General features: G+C 39.3%; 1 protein-coding gene across 2 annotated transcripts in view; it reads left to right on the forward strand.

Moving 5' to 3' along the window:
- Nucleotides 1-21,092, forward strand: part of SIRT1 (sirtuin 1) — a 45,834-nt gene that overhangs the window by 1,683 nt on the left and 23,059 nt on the right. Inside the window, exons 2-4 of one of the 2 annotated variants that reach the window (XM_053888529.1) lie at nt 11,928-12,068; nt 17,542-18,041; nt 19,448-19,564. In XM_053888529.1, the coding sequence (XP_053744504.1) occupies nt 12,049-12,068; nt 17,542-18,041; nt 19,448-19,564 (637 nt within the window). In that variant the 5' untranslated portion in view covers nt 11,928-12,048. Of the gene's footprint in view, nt 1-11,927; nt 12,069-17,541; nt 18,042-18,140; nt 18,341-19,447; nt 19,565-21,092 lie in introns of those variants that run through there. The other variant, XM_019444333.2, reaches the window with a different exon arrangement.

Raw genomic sequence — 21,092 nt, forward strand, 5'->3', positions numbered from 1 at the left:
GCAAGCAGCCTTAAGCCTGCTTCAAATTCTGTGTCTCCCTCTGTCTCTTCTGTGCCCCTCCCCCACTTGCACTCTCTCTCTCTCTCTCTCTCTCTCTCTCTCAAAAATAAATAAAACATTAAAAATTAATTTTTAATTTTTTTAGGTTTATTTACTTTGAGAGAGAGACAGTGCAAGTGGGGGAAGGGCAGAGTGAGAGAGAGAGAGAGAGAGAGAGAGAGAGAGAGAGAGAGAGAATCCCAAGCAGGCTCCACATCTCCAGTGCAGAGCCTGACGCGGGACTTGAACTCACTAGGCAAGATCATGACCTGAACCAAAACCAAGAGTTGAATGCTTAACTGACTGAGCCACTCAGGGACCCCACATTTAAAAATTTTTTAATGTTTTATTTATTTATTTTGAAGGAGAGAGAGAGAGAGAGAGAAACAGAGAGAGCATGCCAGCAGGGGAGGGGCAGAGAGAGAGGGAGACAGAGGATCTGAAGTAGGATGTTTGCTGTCAGTGCAGAGCCCTATGTGGGGCTCCAACTCATGAACCATGAGATCATGACCTGAACCAAAATCAAGAGTCCAAGGCTTGACTGACTGAGCCACCTAGGCACTGCTAAATTTTTTAATTTTTTAAAAAATTTAAGCATAGCTGACACACAATGTGACACACATTACACTAATGCAATTAGTTTCAGGTGTACCAGATAGGGATTCAACAAGTTTGTATGTTACATTATCCTCACCACAAGTATGGCTCTTAAAAAATGTTCTTACAATAGTTATCACAGTGCATTTGAACATAACTTCTTGTTGAGAAATGAAGACATTTTCTGAAAGAAAGTAAATCCAATTTTGCTGGTTAGATTGATAATGAGGACTAGCTTTGAAACTTCTTTATGTGTTGGGAATTTTCTATACCTATACTGACCAACACAGTAGGCTTTACCCATGTGTAGCTAAGGTTAACTGTGGAATTGAATTTTTTTAAGTTTATTTGTTTATTTTGAGAGAGAGAGAGCGTGCACACACACATGCCAGCAGGAGAGAGAGAGAATCCTCTGCAGGCTCTGTGCTGTCAGCGCAGGGCCTGATGCAGGGCTCAGACTCATGAACAATGAGATCATGACCTGAGACAAAATCAAGAGTTGGATGCTCAACCAACTGAGCCAACCAGGTGCCCCTGGAATTGAATGTTTAATTTAATTTAATTTAATTTTTTTGAGGGAGAGAGTGCACAGGGGGTAGGGGGAGGGAGATGGAAGAGAGAGAAACCCAAGCAGGCTCCCTGCGGTCAGTGTGGGAGCCTGATTCCACAAACAGTGAGATCATGACCTGAGCCAAAATCAAGGGTCAGACATTTAACCGACTAAGCCACCCAGGTGCCTCACAGGAGAGAGAGAATTCCAAGCAGGCTCCATGCTCATTGTGGAGCCCAACACAGGGCTCCATCTCACCACAGTGAGATCGTGACTTAACCTGAAATTAAGAGTCAGACATTTAACTGACTGAGCTACTCAGGTGGCCTGAAAAACCAAAACAGTGTAAATTTTATTATATTTTTGAAATGATGATATTCTATATATTGATCTCAATGAAATACATTTTTAAATTCATTTTACCAGTCTCCTTTAACTTTTTTTAGTGTGGCTACTGGAAAAATTAGAATTATGTATGTGACTCACATTCTGTTTCTGCTGGACATCACTGTTCTGTACGTTGTCTGAACTAAATCTGGAACTTCAATGTTTCAACAAAAATATATTCAAACTATTTGATAAGATAAAAGACTGTTACCAAAAATGTTGTATAGAATTTAACAATATTTAATATTCTAACCTTTCCTTATTAAACAAGGTTCCTCTAATAGAAGAAGATTGGATACAATTTGCTAAACTTTCTCACAAAATGAGAAAGTGAATGACTCTAATAACTGAGTAACAATTTTTTTGGGGGGAGTCAGGTATTTTCTAATTCTTTCCTACCAAAATCCAAAGGAAGAACTAATACAATTGGTAGCTCTTTGATCATTAAGAATAATTTTTGAAAATAGAAAATTATGTGATTTTTGGTATATAACTAGGAAGAAGTTCAAAGAATTGAATGGCAGCAATAACAAAATTTCTTCCATTTATGTCTACCCATATATGTGGACAAGGTTTCTCAGAGCTGATTGATGTTGAATCTGTCTCATTCTAGTAATAACTAATATTCATTCACAGATACTTAAGCTAATTGAAAAAAATTTTAAGTCCCATTCGTGTCAATAAGATATGCAATTCTGGGCTGCCTGGGTGGCTCAGTTGGTTGGGCATCTGATTTCGGCTCAGGTCATGATCTCACACTCCATGAGTTCAAGCCCTGCATCAAGCCCTGTGCTGACAGCTCAGAGCCCCTCCCCTCCTCATGTTCTGTCTCTCTCTTTCTCTCCTTTAAAAGTAAATAAACATTAACAAAAAATTTTTTAAAAAGATATGCAATTCCAATAAAATTTTTTTCTTTCTTTTTTTTTTTTTAAGTTTATTTATTTTGAGAGAGAGAATCACAGGCAGGCTCTACATTGTCAGCACAGCGCCCCACACAAGACTTGAACTCACGAACCATGAGATCATGACCTGAGCCAATATCAAGAGTTGGTCCCTCAACTGACTGAGCTACCCAGGCACCCTAAATTTTATTTTTTCTTAATAATTATTTATCATAATTATATTAATGTTATTTTAATCAATTGTATAATAGTAATAATGGTAACAATATCTCAATCCAGAAGAAATGTTTTTAACACTCAGGTGGTTTTTTAAATGAAATTATATGTATCAGTATATATAGTACAAAGGTGTGATATGTGATCAATAAAAGACTTCAAGAGGGGTGCCTGGGTGGCTCCGTTGGTTAAGCATCTGACTTCAGCTCAGGTCATGATCTCACAGTTCATGAGTTTGAGCCCCGCGTCGGGCTCTATGCTGACAGCTCAGAGCCTGGAGCCTGCTTTGGATTCTGTGTCTCCCTCCCTCTCTCTCTGCCCCTTCTTCCCCCTCTCTCTCTCTCAAAAATAAACAAACATTAAAAACATTTTTTAAATAAATAAAACACTTCAGGAGTTCTGGTACTGGGCCAAGATAGAGTAATCCCGCTACAGCCTATCTTTCTCAATGATTACAACTAAAAACTCTGGACAAAATACATAAAGCAACTATTTAAGGACACTTAAAACATAGTAGCAGATAGATTGAGGAGGGGAACCAAAGCTGAAGAAAAACACATACAGTTTCCCACATTTTCCTCTTTTTTCTCTTTGTTTTGATTCAAAGACAGCCACATAACTGTACATAACTGTACAGTTGATACAGGTATCAAAAACCCCTAGAGAAATCCTACATTTCTGGTCAGAAGAGCAGGAAAGGGGTTCCTATAAGCAAGAGAGTATGGAGCAATCCTCCTTGTTGTTTTTTTCTTTTGCCTTACCCCAAGGACAACCCCAGTCACAGAGCTGTATTGTGGTGGCAGTGGCACAGGCATTTAAAATCCCAGTGAGAAACCTTTCAGTCCAGAGGAACTAAGATAAAGTGAACCTGTGATCTGAAAGAGTGTGTGTGTGTGTGTGTGTGTGTGTGTGTGTGTGTGTGTGTGTGTGTAGGGAATCCCCCTTATGTTTTTCTTTCTTTTCTCTCATTGCTTTGCCCCAATGTTGGTCCCAATCATGCAGAATTATGTGACAGCTAAACCTCCAAGACAAAGCTCATTTTTCTAGTCAGAGAACTAAAGAAGGGGACTGTGATAGCTGGAGAGTGCGGGGAAAATCTGAATATGGGAGAGGTGGAGAAGAGACTCCCTTATTTCTGATTAATAAAAGTGATAAACCTCTGGCAATACTGACAAGAAAAATAGGAGAAGACACAAATTATCATTAACAGTAATGAAAGAGGGGAAACATTACTACAGACTCTATAGACATCCAAAAGATAATGACAATACTGCAAGCAAGTCCCATAAATCAAATTACCAAGAGAAATAGACCAATTCTTTGAAGGACACAAAGAACCAAAACTCACATAAGAAGAAATAGATAACCTGCATAATTCTATATTTATTAAAGACATTGAATTTGTAAAAATCCTCCAACAAAGAAAATTTCAGTCTAGCAAACATTTAAGGAAGAAGTAATACCAGTAAATAGAAGGGAATACTTTCCAACTTATATTAGGAATCCTGTATTACTCTGATTTCCCAAACCAGAGAAAGAGTACAAGAAATTAAAGCAACAGATCAGTATCATTAATGAACATAGATGAAACAATCTTCCACAAAACATTAGCAAATGAAATCTAGTAGGAGTTATCCTGGGAATGCAAGGCTGGCTCAACACTCAAAAATCAACCAATGTAACTCATCATTTCAACAGACTAAGGAATAAAAGGTACATGATCATCTCAATAGGTGCAGAAAAATCATTTAACAATTCAACATTTATTTATGATTTTAAAAAAATCTCAGCAAACTATGGATAAAAGGAACTTTCTCCTGAAAGAGAATGTCTACAAAACATTGCAGCTAATATACATAATAGGAAAGACTGAATGCTTCTTCCTTATATCTGAAGAAGGCAAGGATGTCTGCTCTTATTCACATTAAACATTTTATTGGAAATTATAACCAGTGCAATAAAGCAAGAATAAGAAAAGACATATAGATTTGAAAAGAAAGAATAAAACTATCTCTCTTCTCAGACAATATGATTGTCTATGTAGACATCAAGGAATCTACAAAAAAGCTCCTAGAACTAATAAGTAAGTTTAGTAAAGTCACAGATTATTAGGTTAATATTAAAAATCAAGTGTATTTTTATATTCTAGGAATGAACAATTAGAATTTAATATTTTTAAAACTACTGGAGCACCTGGGTGGCTCAATTGGTTAAGCGTCCAACTTTGGCTCAGGTCATGATCTCATGAGTTTGAGCCCTGCATCGGGCTCTGTGCTAACAGCTCAGAGCCCAGAGCCTGCTTCAGATTCTGTGTCTCCCTCTTTCTCTCTCTCTCTACCCCTCCTCTGCTCCAGCTCTGTCTCTCTCTGTCTCAAAAAATAAACATTAAAAAAAATAAAAAATTTTAAAGTACCATTCAAAACAATAAATAAAAATTAAAAAATAAAAAAGTAACCACTTACAATAGTACCCCAAAAATATAATCTCTAGGTATAAGTCTAACAAAATATGTGCAGGATCTATATACTGAAAGCTACAAAACACTGATGGAAGAAATTAAAGTCTAAATAAATAGGGAGATATGCTATGTGAGAATATTAGAACATTTAGTATTGTTATGATATTGATTCTCTCCAAATTGAACTATGGATTCAATGTGATCACAGTCAAAATTTCAGCCTGGTTTTTTAGATATATATGGGCAAGCTTAATATAAAATTTTATATGAACAGGCAAAGGAATTAGAATAACCCAAGCAATTTTGTAGAAGAGCAAAGTTGGAGGGCTGCTACTACCAGATTTTTTATAAAATGTTTCTTTATTTTGAGAAAGAGAGTGCCTGCTCATGTGCGAGAGGTGGAGGGGCAGAGGGTGAGGGAGATAGAGAATTCCAAGCAGGCTCCATGCTCAGCACAAAGCCTGATGCAGAGCTGGATCTCACAACTGTGAGATCATGACTGTGAGATCATCACCTGAGCCAATATCAGGAGTCAGACACTTAGCCAACTAAGCCACCCAAGCACCCCTGCTACTATCAGATTTTAAGATTTAGTATAAAGTTATACAATCAAGATAGCATACTATTGGTGAAAGACATATGCATCCATGGAACGGGATCAAGATCTAAAAGAGACCCACACAAAACCCACAACTGATTTTTGACAAATGTGCAGAGTCAACTCAACAGAGAAAGACAGTATTTTCTAGCAGTAGTGATGGAACAACTAGATATCCATAGGCAAACAATAAGAAAACAAAAACAAAAGGCACTTTGACCGATACTTCATATACTTTATACAAAAACTAGCCCAAAAGAAGTGGACAGAAATGTAAAGTTACAACCAAAAAACTTATGGAAGAAAAATATAAGAAAATATTTGTGGCCTTGAGTTAAGCAAAGAGTTATTAGATATAATACCAACAGCAAAATTCACAAAAGAAAAAATTGATAAATTGATCTTCGTTAATATTAACCTCTGCTCTGTAAAGAAAGGGATCTGGTTAAGAGAATGAATGACAGGCTGCAGACTGGGAGAAATATTTGCAAATCACATATCCAACAAAGGACTTTAATCCAAAATATGTAGGGAATTTACAAGACACAACAAAACCTTATGACAAAAGAGCCAAGAATATGCAGTAGGTAAAGGATAGTCTCTTCAGTAAATGGTGTTGGGCAGGGCACCTGGATGGCTCAGTCGGTTAAGTGTCTGACTTCAGCTGAGGTCATGGTCTCATGGTTCATGTGTTCGAGCCGAGTTGGGGTCTATGCTGACAGCTCAGAGCCTGGAGCCTGCTTCAGGTTCTGTGTCTCCCTCTCTCTGCACCTCCCCCTCCTGTGCTCTGTCTCTCTCTCTCTCTCTCAAAAATAAATAAACCTTAAAAATAAGAAAATGGTATTGGAAAACTGGACATTCACATTCAAAAGAGTAAAGCTGGACCACTATCTTTTACCATATACAATTATCAACTCAAAATGGATTAAAGACTTGAACATAAAACCTAAAATCATAAACTTCCTAGAAGAAAACATAGGGAGTAAACTCCTAGACATCAGTCTTAGAGATGATTTTTTTGAATTTGACACCAAAGCAAAAGCAATAGAAGCAAAAATAAACAAGTGGCACTACATCAAACTAAAAACTTTCTGAATAGCAAAGGAAAGCATCAATGAGATGAAAAGATAACCTACAGAATATGAAACACTATTTGTAAATCACATATTTGATAAAAGGTTAATATCCAAAATATATATTAAAAAAAAACTCAGACAACTCAAAAGAAAACAAACAATCCAATTAAAAACTCAGCAGAAGATCTGAATAGACATTTTTCCAAAAAGGACATACAGATGGCTAACAGAAATATAAAAAGGTGCTCAGCGTCACTAATCAACAAGGAAATGCAAATTAAAACCACAATGAGATATCACCTCACACCTGTTAGAATGACTGTCCTCGAAAAGATAAGAGGTGCACCTGAGGGGCTCAGTTGGATGAGCATCTGACACTTGATTTTGACTCAGATCATGATCTCACGGTTTGTGAAATCGAGCCTCCCTTGTTGGGCTCCATGTTGACAGCTCAGAGCCTGCTTGAGATTCTCTCTGTTCCTCTCTCTTCTCCTCCCCACTCATGCTCTCTCTCTCTCTCTGAAAAAAAGCAATTAAACATTTAAAAATAAATAAATAAATAAATAAATAAATAAATAAATAAAGATAAGAGATATTAAGTGCTAGGAAGGATGTGGAAAAGGGAACCCTTGTGTACATTGTGGGAATGTAGCTACAATGGAAAACAGTATGGAGGCTCCTCAAGAAAATAAAAATAGAATAACCAAATAATCCAGCAATTTCACTCTGGGAATTTATGCAAAGAAAATGAAATCACTATCTTGAAAGATATCTGCACCCGCCATATTCACTGCAGCATTATTTATAGTAGCCAAAACATGGAAACAACCTAAGTATCCATCGATGGATGAATGGATAAAGAAAATGTGAAATATGATATATGTGAAATATTGTTCAGCCATAAAAAAGAGGGAAATCCTGCCACTTGCAACAACATGGATGAACCTTGCGGGCATTATACTAAGTGAAATAAGTCAGACAGAAAAAAGATTAATATTGTATGATTTCAGGGGCACCTGGGTGGCTCAGTTGGTTAAGCGTCTGACTTTGGCTCAGGTCATGATCTCATGGTTCATGGGTTCGAGCCCCTCATTGGGCTCTGTGCTGACAGTTCAGAGCCTGGACTATGCTTTGAATTCTGTGTATCTCTCTCTCTCTCTCTCTCTGCCCCTCCCTCACTCATGTGGGCCCACATGCGCACATGTGTGCACTCTCTCAAAAATAAATCAATATTTTAAAAAATATTGTATGGTTTCATTTATATGTGGAATCTAAAAACAAAAAAAAACCAAATGCATTAAAACATTTTGATGGTTGCCACAGGCAGGGGGTGGGTGAAATGGATGAAGATGATCAAAAGACACAAATTCCAGTATGAATCCTAGGGATGTAATGTACAGTATGGTGACTTTAGTTAATGTAACTGTATTATATATTAAAAAATTGCTAAAAAAGTAAGGCTAAATACATATGTGCAAAATTTTGTAGTTATGTGTGGTGGTGAATTAACTAAATTCTGGTAATCATTTTGCAATATATTTATCTATCAAATCATTATGTTGTACAACTAAAACTAATACAATGTTATATGTAAATTATAGTTCAGTAGAAAAAAAAGGAAAAAAAGAAAACAAACAATGCAATACAAAGTACAAGATTGTGGGGCGCCTGGGTGGCTCAGTTGGTTAGGCGTCCGACTTCAGCTCAGGTCATGATCTCATGGTTCGTGGGTTCGAGCCCCGCATCCGGCTCTGTGCTGACAGCTCAGAGCCCAGAGCCTGTTTCAGATTCTGTGTCTGCCTCTCTCTTTGCCCCTCCCCCACTCATGCTCTGGCTCCCTCTGTCTCAAAAATAAATCGACATTAAAAAATTAAAAAAAACCCCAAAGTACAAGAATGATAAATTAGTCTGCATTAAAACTAATGCTTCTGTTCATCAAAAGACACCATTAAAGAGGTGGATGCATTTGGTGAAAAGCTAATAGGAAACTTTATAAAGTTATAATGAATGGATCCAGCTGACGAACTGGCCATGTAGCTAGATTTCATTAAATGCTTGTCATGGTCTTCTGTTTGCCCTCCACTCCATTCTGTCACCTTGAATGATAAAATTTCCCAGGATTCCTTGTGTGTAGCCACTTGACTATTCCCAGACAGTTGAATGGGAGAAGTAGTAGCATCATTTCCAGGACTGGCCCATAAAACCTTTCAACAGATGTTACTTAATTTCCTTTGCCTGTCCAATGGCAAAGCTACAAGACAAAAGGGACAAGGGTCTCTTGGCCACTTTTTAATGGAAAGCTGACCCCAGAAGCCATCAGATGAAAAACACCCATGTAGGATTGTTGTGTGAATGAGAAGTAAACTTTTGCTGTATTTAGCCATTGAAATCTCTGGATGATTATTACAGCAGCTAGTCTACCCTACCACAACTCTGACAGTGGCTTTTTTACTGTGTTCCTTGGGGACCCTAAATCTTCTTAATGATGCCTTGAGGGATGTGGTAGAAACTTAGGGAGCCTATTTCAATCAGAACAACCCTCCTTTTATATATTTAAGACATATAATGTATGACATAAGAACACACACATATGATACATAATGATGCACATGGTGAAGACTTCAAAAGGCACAAAGTGTTCTACAGTAAAAAAAAGTCTTTATTTTTGAGGGAGAGAGAAAGAGAGAGAAGCAGGGGAGAGGAGCAGAGGGAGAGGGAGCGAATCTCAAGCAGGCTCCACACTCAGTGCAGAGCTGGACATGGGGCTCAATCCCATGACCGTGAGGTCATGACCTGAGCCAAAATCAAGAGTTGGACACTTAACTGACTGAACCACCCAGGCACATGCCCCACTACGCCCCCCACCTCTCCCACCCCTGCCTCACCTGCAAAATCTTTCACCTTTGTCTTCCAGTCTCCCATTTGCATGCCCTAGGAGCAAGTTCTGTTACCCATTTCCTGAGTTTAAGTGACAATTCATATACATATAAACAATATGTACTGGTTGTATGTTTAACCAATTCCTTCTTAATGGCAAATTAGTGTATTTCCAATCTTTTGCTAATATAAACCATGGCACAATAAATACTCTTGAATAAAAGTCATTTTACACATATGCAAGTATGTGTATCTATAAAAATGGATTTCTAGTATTAGAATTGCCAGATTAAGAGGTATATGCATTTTACATTTTGATTAACAGTGCCAAGTTGCTTTCCATAGGGTTGTACTAATTTCCATTTTTACTATTACTGTACAACTGGGTCTGGCTCTGCACATTCTTTTCAATGCAGCATATGATCAAATTTTGGTTCCTTACTACCTTGATAATGTGAAAAACGGCATCTCATTGTAAATTAGTGAGTGTTTCTCTTTTCATGAGTGAGGTTTTATATCTTTCACATGTTTAAAAGCCACGTGCATTCCCTTTTCTGTGAACCAAACTCTTCATTTTCAACTGGCTATCAATCTTTTCCTTATTGATTGGTGTGAGTCCTTTAAATGTTAAAGGAAATGGATCTACATTATATAATGGGGTTAAGATCATTCAATAGATAAATTCAGCTGCTAAAACCAAAGTTTGAAAATCACCGCCTATGCTGCTTTTTAACATGGCCTTGCTAATAAAAACCTTCCCCTCATTCCCTTGGGAATCTTTGTCAGTTAGAGTCCCATCCAGTACCACTTGCCCTGTGGTTGAAACTCTAGGACAGACTTTCTCAACTGTGGCACTGCTGATGTTTTGGCTGGAAAATTCTTTGTTAGGGGCTGCCCTCTGCATCGCAGAATGTTGAGAAGTATGACTGGCCTCTATCTGCTGAATGTCAGTTGTACCTTCCCTACGTCCCCCACTAAAAAATGTCTTCAGGGGCGCCTGGGTGGCTCGATTGGTTAGGCGTCTGACTCTTGATTTCTGCTCAGGTCATAATCTCACGGTTCATGCATCTGGCTGCATCTGGCTCTGCACTGGCAGTGAGAAGCCTGCTTGGGTTTCTCTCTCTCCATTTCTCTCTGCTCCTTCCCAGCTCGTGCACACATACTCACTCTCTTGCTCTCTCTTTTTCAAATAAATAAACAAGAAAAAAATGTCAAAAATCCTCTGGAGGGTAGGGGAGCAAAATTGCCCCAGTTGAGAACCACTGGTCTAGGACTTTATATAGCTGGTGGAAGGCAGGCCACATTATCAGCCTATCTATTTGCTTTAGTTTGGACATCCCACACATCTCCCCAAATGGTGTTTGATAATATATAGAATACTAAGTTCTGTATGGAAGTACAACACTTGTATTATAAACTGATCAAAAAGACTAAATAATATACATGAAACCATAAAAGAATAACATCTGCTAAACTTGTGGTTATACCTTGGAAATTTAAAAAGAAGTAGTTTAAGACAGGCAAGTCAGCTACCACTTAAGCCTCATAGGGTTGGAGGGGCTTGAGGAGACCCCAGAATCCAGATTCTAGCCCTCAGACTGTAGTTTCAAAAAATGGATCCTCTTTTCCTTTATGTATATATATGTGTATATATGTGTGTATGTATGTATATATGTATATATATACATACATACACACATATATATATTCTCATTTTAATATATGAAATTTTAGCAAGAAACATTTATTGATGTGTCCCTAACCCTTGTATCTATGCCTACCTCCTCTATCAGGGATATTAAAATGTTAACATTTTGACATTAACTTTCCATACTTTTTCCAAGTCTCTACCGCCATATCTGTATAGAGGTTTGTATATACGTATTTAGGGGTCTTATTTTTTATTTATTTATTTTTTTAAGTAGCCTCCATGCCCAGCACAGAGCCCAAAATGGAACTTGAACTCATGACCCTAAGATCAAGACTTGAGCTGAGATCAAGAGTCAGATGCTTTACTGACTGAGCTACCCTGGCACCCCCTATAGGGATTTTAAAAATAATAAAAAAGTGGGTATTTGTTAAATAATAGAAAAGGTCATAGTATACACATTTTTGTGCAACTTGCTTTGTCACAGTACATCATAAACATTTTTTGAGATCAGTTATAGATCATTTTAATGGTTGAATAATATGCCATAGTAAGTGTATAGCATAATTTGATCAACAGGTTTCCTACTGAAGACATCTGGATTGTTTCTTTTTTTTTCTTTTCCTTCAACATCAATACCATAATAAGCATTCTTGCATTCATGGCCTTACATATTCATACTTTTATTTTGTTAAGATAAATGGAATTTTGGATTGAAAGGTATGTATATATTTATAGTTTTAATAAATATTCCAGATTACTTTCCAACACTATAATAGCAATGTATGAGAGTATTAGTTCCCCCATATCCTGGTAAGCAATAGATGGCAATAATAAAATTTGTTTTGTGTTTGCCTATGTAAGAAATGAAAAATGGGTACCTCATTGTTTTACTTGCATATCTGTGACTACTAATAAATTTAAGCATATTTTAAATTTTTATGTAGTCAAATATGCATTTTATTTTTTAACTTAATTTTTTTATTTAATTTAATTTTTTTGGTGGAGCATATGGGGAAATACAGATTTTATATGGCTTCTGTCGTGGGGTGCCTGGGTGGCTCAGTTGGTGAAGCATCTGACTTTTGATTTTGGCTCAGGTCATGATCTCACAGTTTGTGAGTTCAAGCCGCGCATCGAGCTCTGTGCTGACAGTGCACAGTGTGCTTGGGATTCTCTGTCTCCCTCTCCTCCTCACCCCCAGACCCCCCAAAAAATAAAGTTTTAAGACAAACAAATAAATAAATGGCTCCTGTCCTAGTTAAGTTCTTTCTTCATACAGAATTATATGATATTCTTATTGTATTTTTTAATTTAGATCCTTGGCCCACTTAGAATTTATTTTTTTATCTACTTTGAGGTAGGAATCTATATTTTTCCACATTAGTAACTAGTTTTGTCAATACCATTTTTTTTAGAACACAAAGAGTTGGTACTAACTCCTCTAATAAATTGTAGTCATATGAGACTGATATTAAAGCTATAAAGTCAGTTTATTTGTTTATATAAATAGAACTGCAAAGTCAGCCAGAATATAAATGTTGACTCTTCAAACATTGTCTCCCCAATGGGAAATTCTATATGGAAACCAAATTACTGTTGAAGACTGCTTAGGGGACTTAGTACTAAAAAGCAAGTAAAAAATCTTAGTGACTAGTATCAGAAGTCTATGACAGGCTTTGATATAGTAAAAAATATTTTGTCTTTCTCCTCAGTTCCTGACACAGAACTCTGTAAAACCTTGGAATTTCCTGAGTGATAAGAGTGTTTTTTGGTTATTCATAATGAGCCCCTTTCCATCACTTCTGAGTTCATGCTAATGATGTAGTTCTTGAGTTGGGACCCTCAGATAGCCTCAAGATGGGGCTGGTCACCAGAAAGATAAAGTGATTAGAGGGTGGGAACTTTCAGCCCACTCTAGACCTCCAAATACAGGGGCTGGGGTGTGCTGGAGATTGAGCTCTATGAAAACTCTTGAAGGGATGCCCATGTGGCTCACTCGGGTAAGCATCCAACTCTTGATTTTGGCTCAGGTCATGATCTCAGGTCATGGTTTGTGGGTTTGATCCCCGAGTCAGGTTCTGCTCTGACAGAGTGGAGCCTGCTTGGGATTCTCTCTCTCTCTCCTGTCTCTCTCTGCCCCTCCCCACCTTCTCAAAATAAGTAAATAAACTTAAAAAAAAAAAAAAAAAAAACAACTCTTGAACAATAGAGAGATCTTCCAAATTGGTGAGCACACCCACATCCTGAGAGGGTGGTGCACTTCAACTCCATAGGGACAGAAGCTACTATGCTCAGGACCTTTCTGCACCCTGCCCTCAGTACCTCTTTTTTTATCTGGCTCTTCATTTGTATCCTTTGTAAGGATACAGAAGATATGTTTACTTTGTAAATGTAAGTAATGTGTCTTCCTGACTTCTGTGAGCTATTCTAGGAAATGATTGAATTTTAGGAGGGTATCATGGGAACACCCATTTTATAGTTAGTCAAAAGTACAGGAGTTCTAGGACTTGTACTGGCATCTGAACTAGGGGCAGTCCTGTAAGACTGAGCCCTTAAGCTGTAAGGTCTTTACTAACTCTGGGTAGTTAGTGTCAGGATTGAGTTGAATTATTGAACACCCATTTGGTGTCTGAAGAATCAGAGAACTGAAAAACACCTCATAGGTCAGTACACCTATGTTCATCTTGTCAAACAAGGTACCACCAATCTCATGTCATGTTTCACAGACTTTCTCACCTGAACTGTGCTGGGGACAAACTGAATTTCTTCCCTTGCTTCTTGCCTTTTTTCTTTTCTTTTTTAGACCCACACTGCCCATCATCCTTCATTCAATAATTCTTTTCCTACGTGGAAATATTAATTTCCATTCTTCATTTATTCTTTCATTCAATAAATATATGTGCCAGTTACTCTAATAAAAAGCTGATGATGGGGCACTTGGGTGGCTCAGTAGGTGGAGCGTCTGACTTCAGTTCTGTTCATGATCTCACTGTTTGTAGAGTTCAAGCCCTATTTTGGGCTCTGTGCTGACAGCTCAGAGCCTGAAGCCTACTTCGGATTCTGTGTCTCCCTCTCTCTCTGCCCCTTCTCCTCTCTCTCTCTCTTTCTCTCAAAAATAAACATTTTAAAAAAATTTTTAAAAAGGTAATGATACAGAGCTGAACCAGATGGACAAAATTCCTGCTCAAGTTGGGGGAGACCATCAATAAAACATAGAGAAAAATAAACTAACAAATAAATAGGGGATAATGTATTGAATAAGGAATAGAGAAGATTGTTTTAGGGAAGGAGGCACAGGCAAAAAAGTATGACAAATATATGGCAGACATGTATGTGTTTAAGTGCTTTCAGAGTTATTTTCTACATATATAAGCAAATACATATATATGGTCTCCCTTCCACACTCCTCCTTCTATTTTTTCACAAATAGCATTATATTATACACACTGTTCTACATTGTACACTGTGCAGCTTAGAGATCATCCCATATGAAAACTTAAAGAGCTTCCTCATTTAAAAAAAAATGGCTTCCTAAAATGATAAATTCAAGTTAAAGTATACTAATGCTAAAAATATTTATAAGAAGGTGAAGGCCAGATTCAGGTAACATTTGAAAAACTGAATGCAAGCTTGCAAGCTTTAAGGACTATGACTTGAATTTCAGGCAAGTAGTTCTCAACTACTGGTAGGCCAGAAGTCTAGTTGAAAGGGTTTTGTTTTGTTTTGTTTTTAATACCACTTGTGTCTCATTTATCCTACCTGTCATGTATACTGCTTTCTGATATTTCAGCATAGTGGCAACCATATTGATCACATAGCATTTCATAAATATCAGCAAGTGTCTTTGATGTACAATATACATAAATGAATGATTGAATTAATAGGTAATGGATGTCCATAAGCTTACAAATGCCTTTCTCACAAAAAGCTGACAATTTTCTCTCAAAACTTTTAATTTTTTTCATGTTTATCTATTTATTTTGAGAATGAAAGAGGGAGAGCATGCACAGGGGAGGGTCAGAGAGAGGGAGAGAGAGAATTCCAAGCAGGCTCTACACTGTCAGTACAGAGCCAACACCAGGCTTGATCTCACAAACCATGAGATCATGCATGACCTGAGCTGAAATCAAGAGTTGGACACTTAACCGACTGAGCCACCCAGGTGCCCCTCAATTTTTAAAAAAATGTTTCTTAATGTTTGTTCATTTTTTTTGAGAGAGAGAGACAGAGTGTGAGTGGGAACGGGGCAGAGAGAGAGGGAGATAGAGAATCTGAAGCAGGCTCCAGGCTCTGGGTTGTCAGCACAGAGCCTGATGTGGAGCTCAAACTCTTAAATTCAAGAAGCTCGAGATCATGACCTGAGCCAGTCAGATGCTTAACCAACTGAGCCACCCAGGTGCCCCTCAAATTTTTTAAAAAGATAAACTGTTTTCCTTATTTTGTAGGTGTTTTTGTTTTTAAGTGATCTCTACACCCAAGGTAGGGCTAGAACTCACATCCCTGAGATTAAGAGTCACATGCTCTACTGACTGAGCCAGCCAGGCACCCCAATCTTTCTCTCAATTTTGATGGGATACTGACTCTCAACATTTCATATACTACATCTCAGCAGTGTGGTTGAGAATCAATTTATGAACTATTTTGCAGGTTAAGATGGAGAAAGTAGGGAGAGAGCAGGACCAAGAATGTCAGCCGGGAAGGGTGAGGTGTCTATGTAGTTAGGAATTGGAGAGAGTGTAGGAGGGAAGGGAAGGACAACAGGATTTGGTCACCGATTGGTTAGAGGGCATCAATCTAAAGGAACACATCAAATATGATTCCTAGGCTTTAAGGACAAAAGAGATTACTTTCAGAAATGAAAAGTCAGTAGTTGTAGACAAAGTTTCTCAGTTTAATTTGAAGTGCAATGGCTTTTGGATTTAGATGGGGCCTTAGTGATACACTTACAACATTCTAATTTTTTTTTTTAAGGTTGAAGAAACAACTTAGGTTGTTTGCCTAAATAATTGGCCCAGTATAGGTAGGCCCCCATGGTAAACTTCAGGTATGATTTACTATAAACTTGGAGCAGTCCTTTAAGCAGTTCTAATGCCATACTGCAGGGGCAGATGCCCTACCAACCATTGGCTCCAGATCTGCCATGTATTATAGGAGTCATTAGTTAAGGCTAGATATGGAGGGACAGGCTCCTGGAATTTCAGGGAAGGTGGAAAGTAGAGGGGCTTCTTGTATGCAAAGAGCTACATTATTTGTTTGTGTAAGGAACTAATATTTTTGAGCCACTAGGTACTCCTCACTTTACATCTATCTTGTTCAATTCTCATAACCCTGCGAATAAGAAATTACCATACTAAAGATGAGAATATTGCGTTTACAAAGGCTAAATTGCTGAAGCTAGTAGGCAAGAATCGCAAATTCCAACCCAAATTCAGAAGTGTATACGGGCCCAACTCATGCTCATTCTGCTCTTTCCATACGGCCCACTGGGCTTAATACACTCAGAGAAGGTAATTCACACTTTTGGAGCCAAGCTGGGGTCAGAAAGCAGACATGCTAACCTCCAACCCCCCCCCCCCCCAAGTCAGAGGTTTTTCATGGGGGACATATGCCTTTAAGTATTTGACAATCTACACCACCGTATACATGCGATGAAGAGAAGGGGGGAAAGCAGTCAGCTAAACATTCTGTGTTTAGGAAGAAAAAGGAGCTAAGAGCAGCTATCAGAAGGGTGTGAAGAAAGTGCGGAGTGAACTGCGTCTTTTTCCCTCTACTTAACGCTGGTTAACGAGACTATCCAGTGTAATTCACGAAGCTAAGCCTTGGCCAGCTTCATTCCTTATCGCCTCTCAAGAACGAAGTTTTAAACCTTTATCTTAAATATAGAAAGACTAAGGCAAGCAAGGTGTGCACTTCAGACTTAAGTGGAAACGCACAGGGTGAACCAAAACTAGGGCCACCCCTGAGGCAGTGATTTGAGGACAGTTTTGAAAATAAGTTGGGAAACGGGAGAGTTTGGCTGCGAGAAGCGCTTGCCGCAGAGGGGTGGGGCCGAGTTTCCTCCCAGCCCACGCCGCCTCCGCCCGCCACGTGACCCGCCGTGTTGTGGTCCGGCCCGCGTGGGTGGCGGGAGCGGCGGGAGGGCGGGGGCGAAGAGGGCCGGGTCACGTGACGGGGTTTAAATCTCCCGCAGCCCGAGCCGCGGGGGCGCCAGTGCCGCGAGTCGAGCGGGAGCAGAGGAGGCGAGGGAGGAGGGCCAGAGAGGCAGTTGGAAGATGGCGGACGAGGCGGCGCTCGCCCTTCAGCCCGGCGGCTCCCCCTCGGCGGTGGTGGCCGAGAGGGAGGCCGCGTCGCCGCCCGCCGGAGAGCCACTCCGCAAGAGGCCGCGGAGAGACTGTCCAGGCCTGGGGCGGAGCCCGGGCGAGCCCGGTGGGGCGGCCCCCGAGCGTGAAGTGCCGGCGGCGACCGGGGGCTGCCCCGCGGCGGCCGCGGCGCTGTGGCGGGAGGCGGCAGCGGCGGGCGAGGAGCGGGAGGCCCAGGCGGCGACGGCCGGAGAAGGAGACAATGGGCCGGGCCTACAGGGCCTAACCCGGGAGCCGCCGCCGGCCGACGACTTCTACGACGACGACGACGACGACGACGAGGGCGAAGAGGAGGAAGAGGCGGCGGCGGCGGCGGCGATTGGGTACCGAGGTGCGCAGGGCGCGGGCGGCTGGGACTGCGCATCCCCTCCTCCCTCTCTTGGGGCCCCTTCGGGTGTGGGGTGAGGAGGTTCTCTGGGGCGGGCCGGGGGCTCAGGGCTGGTTTTGCGGCGTCCCGCTCCCCATCGCGGGCCTCCTTAGCTGCGCGCCTTCGGGGCTGCTGGCCCGGCTGCGGGAGCGGCCCGAGTACTCCCCCCTCCTCTCCCTCTTTCCTTCCCTGCACGGCCCGCCTGGGCGGCCTTGCGCTTTGCGCAGCCGCCGGGCCGCCCAGCTCCTGCAGTTGGTTTTAAAGTAAGTTTCTCTATCCTCTTAACTCTTTTAGCATATTGCCTTTGTTAAACATCGTTCGCTTTTTCACACCCCTTCTCTCCACACTTAAATCTGCAACTTTTGTCTGTCCCTTGCATCGACCTTTTGCAGTTGTGTTTGCAAACTGACACACCTGTGCAGTTGGTAACTTTTTTTTCCCCCTTGAAGGTTTTTATTTTTAAACTTGTTTTAAATTTTCAGGAGCAAAGCTTTTTTCTAAAGCCATAGCCTGCAAAATTTGAAAAGCAAAGGCTATTCTAAAGACATTACCATTCTGTGGTGCAATTAATGCTGGGTATGGAAGCATTATAGTACCTTGAGTACTTAATATAAATAGTACTTTTTTTCTGATTATGTGCTCATGTTTTTTAGAGTAGGTGTAATTGCGTGTGTGTGTGCGCGCGCGCGCGTATCTGTAACCCTGAAACACGAATTGACATTTTTCTGGCATGCTAAAGCAGATAGATGTGTTAGTTTTGTATGTCATGTCATCTTTGAGGGTTTCATTTTTTTGATCGGAGTTGTTTATGTCTTGGATGGATGTTTGTCTTTATCAATAAATCTTACCAGTGGACCATTTGGCCATACCTGAGCATTAAGGTCTGCATTAATAAAACGACCCTTGATTTCAGTAAATACAGTTTAATATGGGAAACTAATAATGATGCAAAGAAATCTTTGTGTCTGGTATTATATAAGAGAAGGGAAAATTATTGTGATTATATTTGAATCACTTGTTAAATTTTTGACAAGTTTCATGCATTCCCATTATTTGTGATCAATCAATTCAGTCCAACTAGATTGCTACTTTTTGTGTTTTGATTAAGTATAATTAACTTACTTCTAGATTTTGATGAACTGAAAGTTGTAGATAATGGGCAGAATCCCTAAAGATGAAGACATACTGTTCCTGTGAATGGTGCAAGCTGACCCAGTAGGCATTTTTTTTTTTTTTTTACATAGTCAGTATGAATGAATGTTCAGTGGTTTATTCAGTGAAAATCTTTACATAATAACTGTTACAGATCTGCATACATTTTAGATTCAGATTGTTTCAGCAGCCTTGCGTTACTTTGGTTTCTTTTGCAGATAACCTTCTGTTTGGTGATGAAATAATCACCAATGGTTTTCATTCCTGTGAAAGTGATGAGGATGATAGAGCCTCACATGCAAGTTCTAGCGACTGGACTCCAAGGCCACGTATAGGTATGATTTCAGATCTTTAGTGAATAGTGTCTTTTTCTTTGTATATCTTTTTGTGCCAACTGAAAATATAGTTTTCTATACCCTTATAACCTAGTGATGAGGTTCTTAGGTGTTTTCTGAGATTTAGTATCAGCTTATGTTTTTAGGGAAAGTCTAGTGCTTTGTTTTTGTTTTTAAGCCTCTCAAGCCCATGGAAGCTGGCCTCTGGTGTTTTTCAATCAGGTCCTTCTCACACCTTCAATCCTTTTCACTTGTACCCCTCTGTGTGGAGTACTTTTTCTCCAGTTAGAGTATCTTGCTCTCCCTCAAGTCAAATCTGTTCTTTTTTTTTTTTTTTCCCCCTCCTTAACACGTACCACTACTTAACAAAGTCTGTATCTAACTTCTTTATTGTCTTAGTTGCTGTGCTAGAATATAAGCCCCATGGGGGCAGGGATTTTGACTGTTTGGTATAGTGTTTTGTCAGTGCCTAGCACACAGTTTGTGCTTAACAAATATTAAATATGTGGATGAAATGGGAAAGTAATCTGAAATAGAGAACACTATCAGATTTTTATACCAAAGTTATGAGCATCCTGAAAATCTTTCTCTTACTGTGCTCTCATTCTTTCAAAAGTGCCTTGTCTCTTTAAACTAGTGGTGATTAGTTCCTGTTTAGTGTCTGTAATGTTTACTCAAACTAGGAAACTGATGTAAGAAATTTCACAGTAAAAATTATGAATGGTCAAAATATCAATAATGTATGTATCATTTAAAAGATAGTAATTATATATAGATTTCCTGTGGGCTTTAGGGGCTGGTACCTTTACTTTATTGATTTTTAGAACTCTTTTGTACATAACTTCTGTTAATTACCGTGTATTTTTCTAGATCTTAGCTATAGAAATTTGATTTTGGTAGTTTTTTTTTCTTTTTTGTTCTTACTGCTTTTATTCAGTTTTATCATGGAGGTTCTGGCTACTACAATAGACAAAAATAAAAGGAATCTACATTAGGAAGGCAGTTGGAAACCTGTTATTATTTGCAGAAGACATCATATTATCTAAGTAGAAATTTTATGGAAATGTCAAAAACTACTAGAGTTAAATGATTAGAAGAAAGTTGTAGGATATGTCATCATTATTAAAACTCAACTGTATCCCTATATATTAGCAACAGACAATCAGAATTTGAAACTTAGACCTTGATATCATTTGTTGGGGCGCCTGGGTGGCTCAGTCATTTGGGCTTCCACCTTCAGCTAAGGTCATGATCTCATGGTTCGTGGATTCTTTAGTTCCAGGTTCTTGCAGACCCTGCCTCAGATCCACTGTCTCCCTCTCTCTTGGCCCCTCCCCCACCACCTGCTGTCCCTCTCTCTCGAAAACAAAACATTAAAAAAAAAAAAAAAAGTGGATATAATTTGTAATAGCATTAAAAATTGGTAGTTAATTAACTCCTAAAATACATACTTAGTATTTTATAGTTCAAGGGGATAACCTAACTCTTTTCTATTTATTCATAACTTAACATTTATCTTTCCTTTGGT

This window comes from Panthera pardus, unplaced genomic scaffold, assembly GCF_024362965.1.
Source record: "Panthera pardus isolate Hobbes unplaced genomic scaffold, ASM2436296v1 HiC_scaffold_22, whole genome shotgun sequence".
Classification (NCBI taxonomy): domain Eukaryota; kingdom Metazoa; phylum Chordata; class Mammalia; order Carnivora; family Felidae; genus Panthera; species Panthera pardus.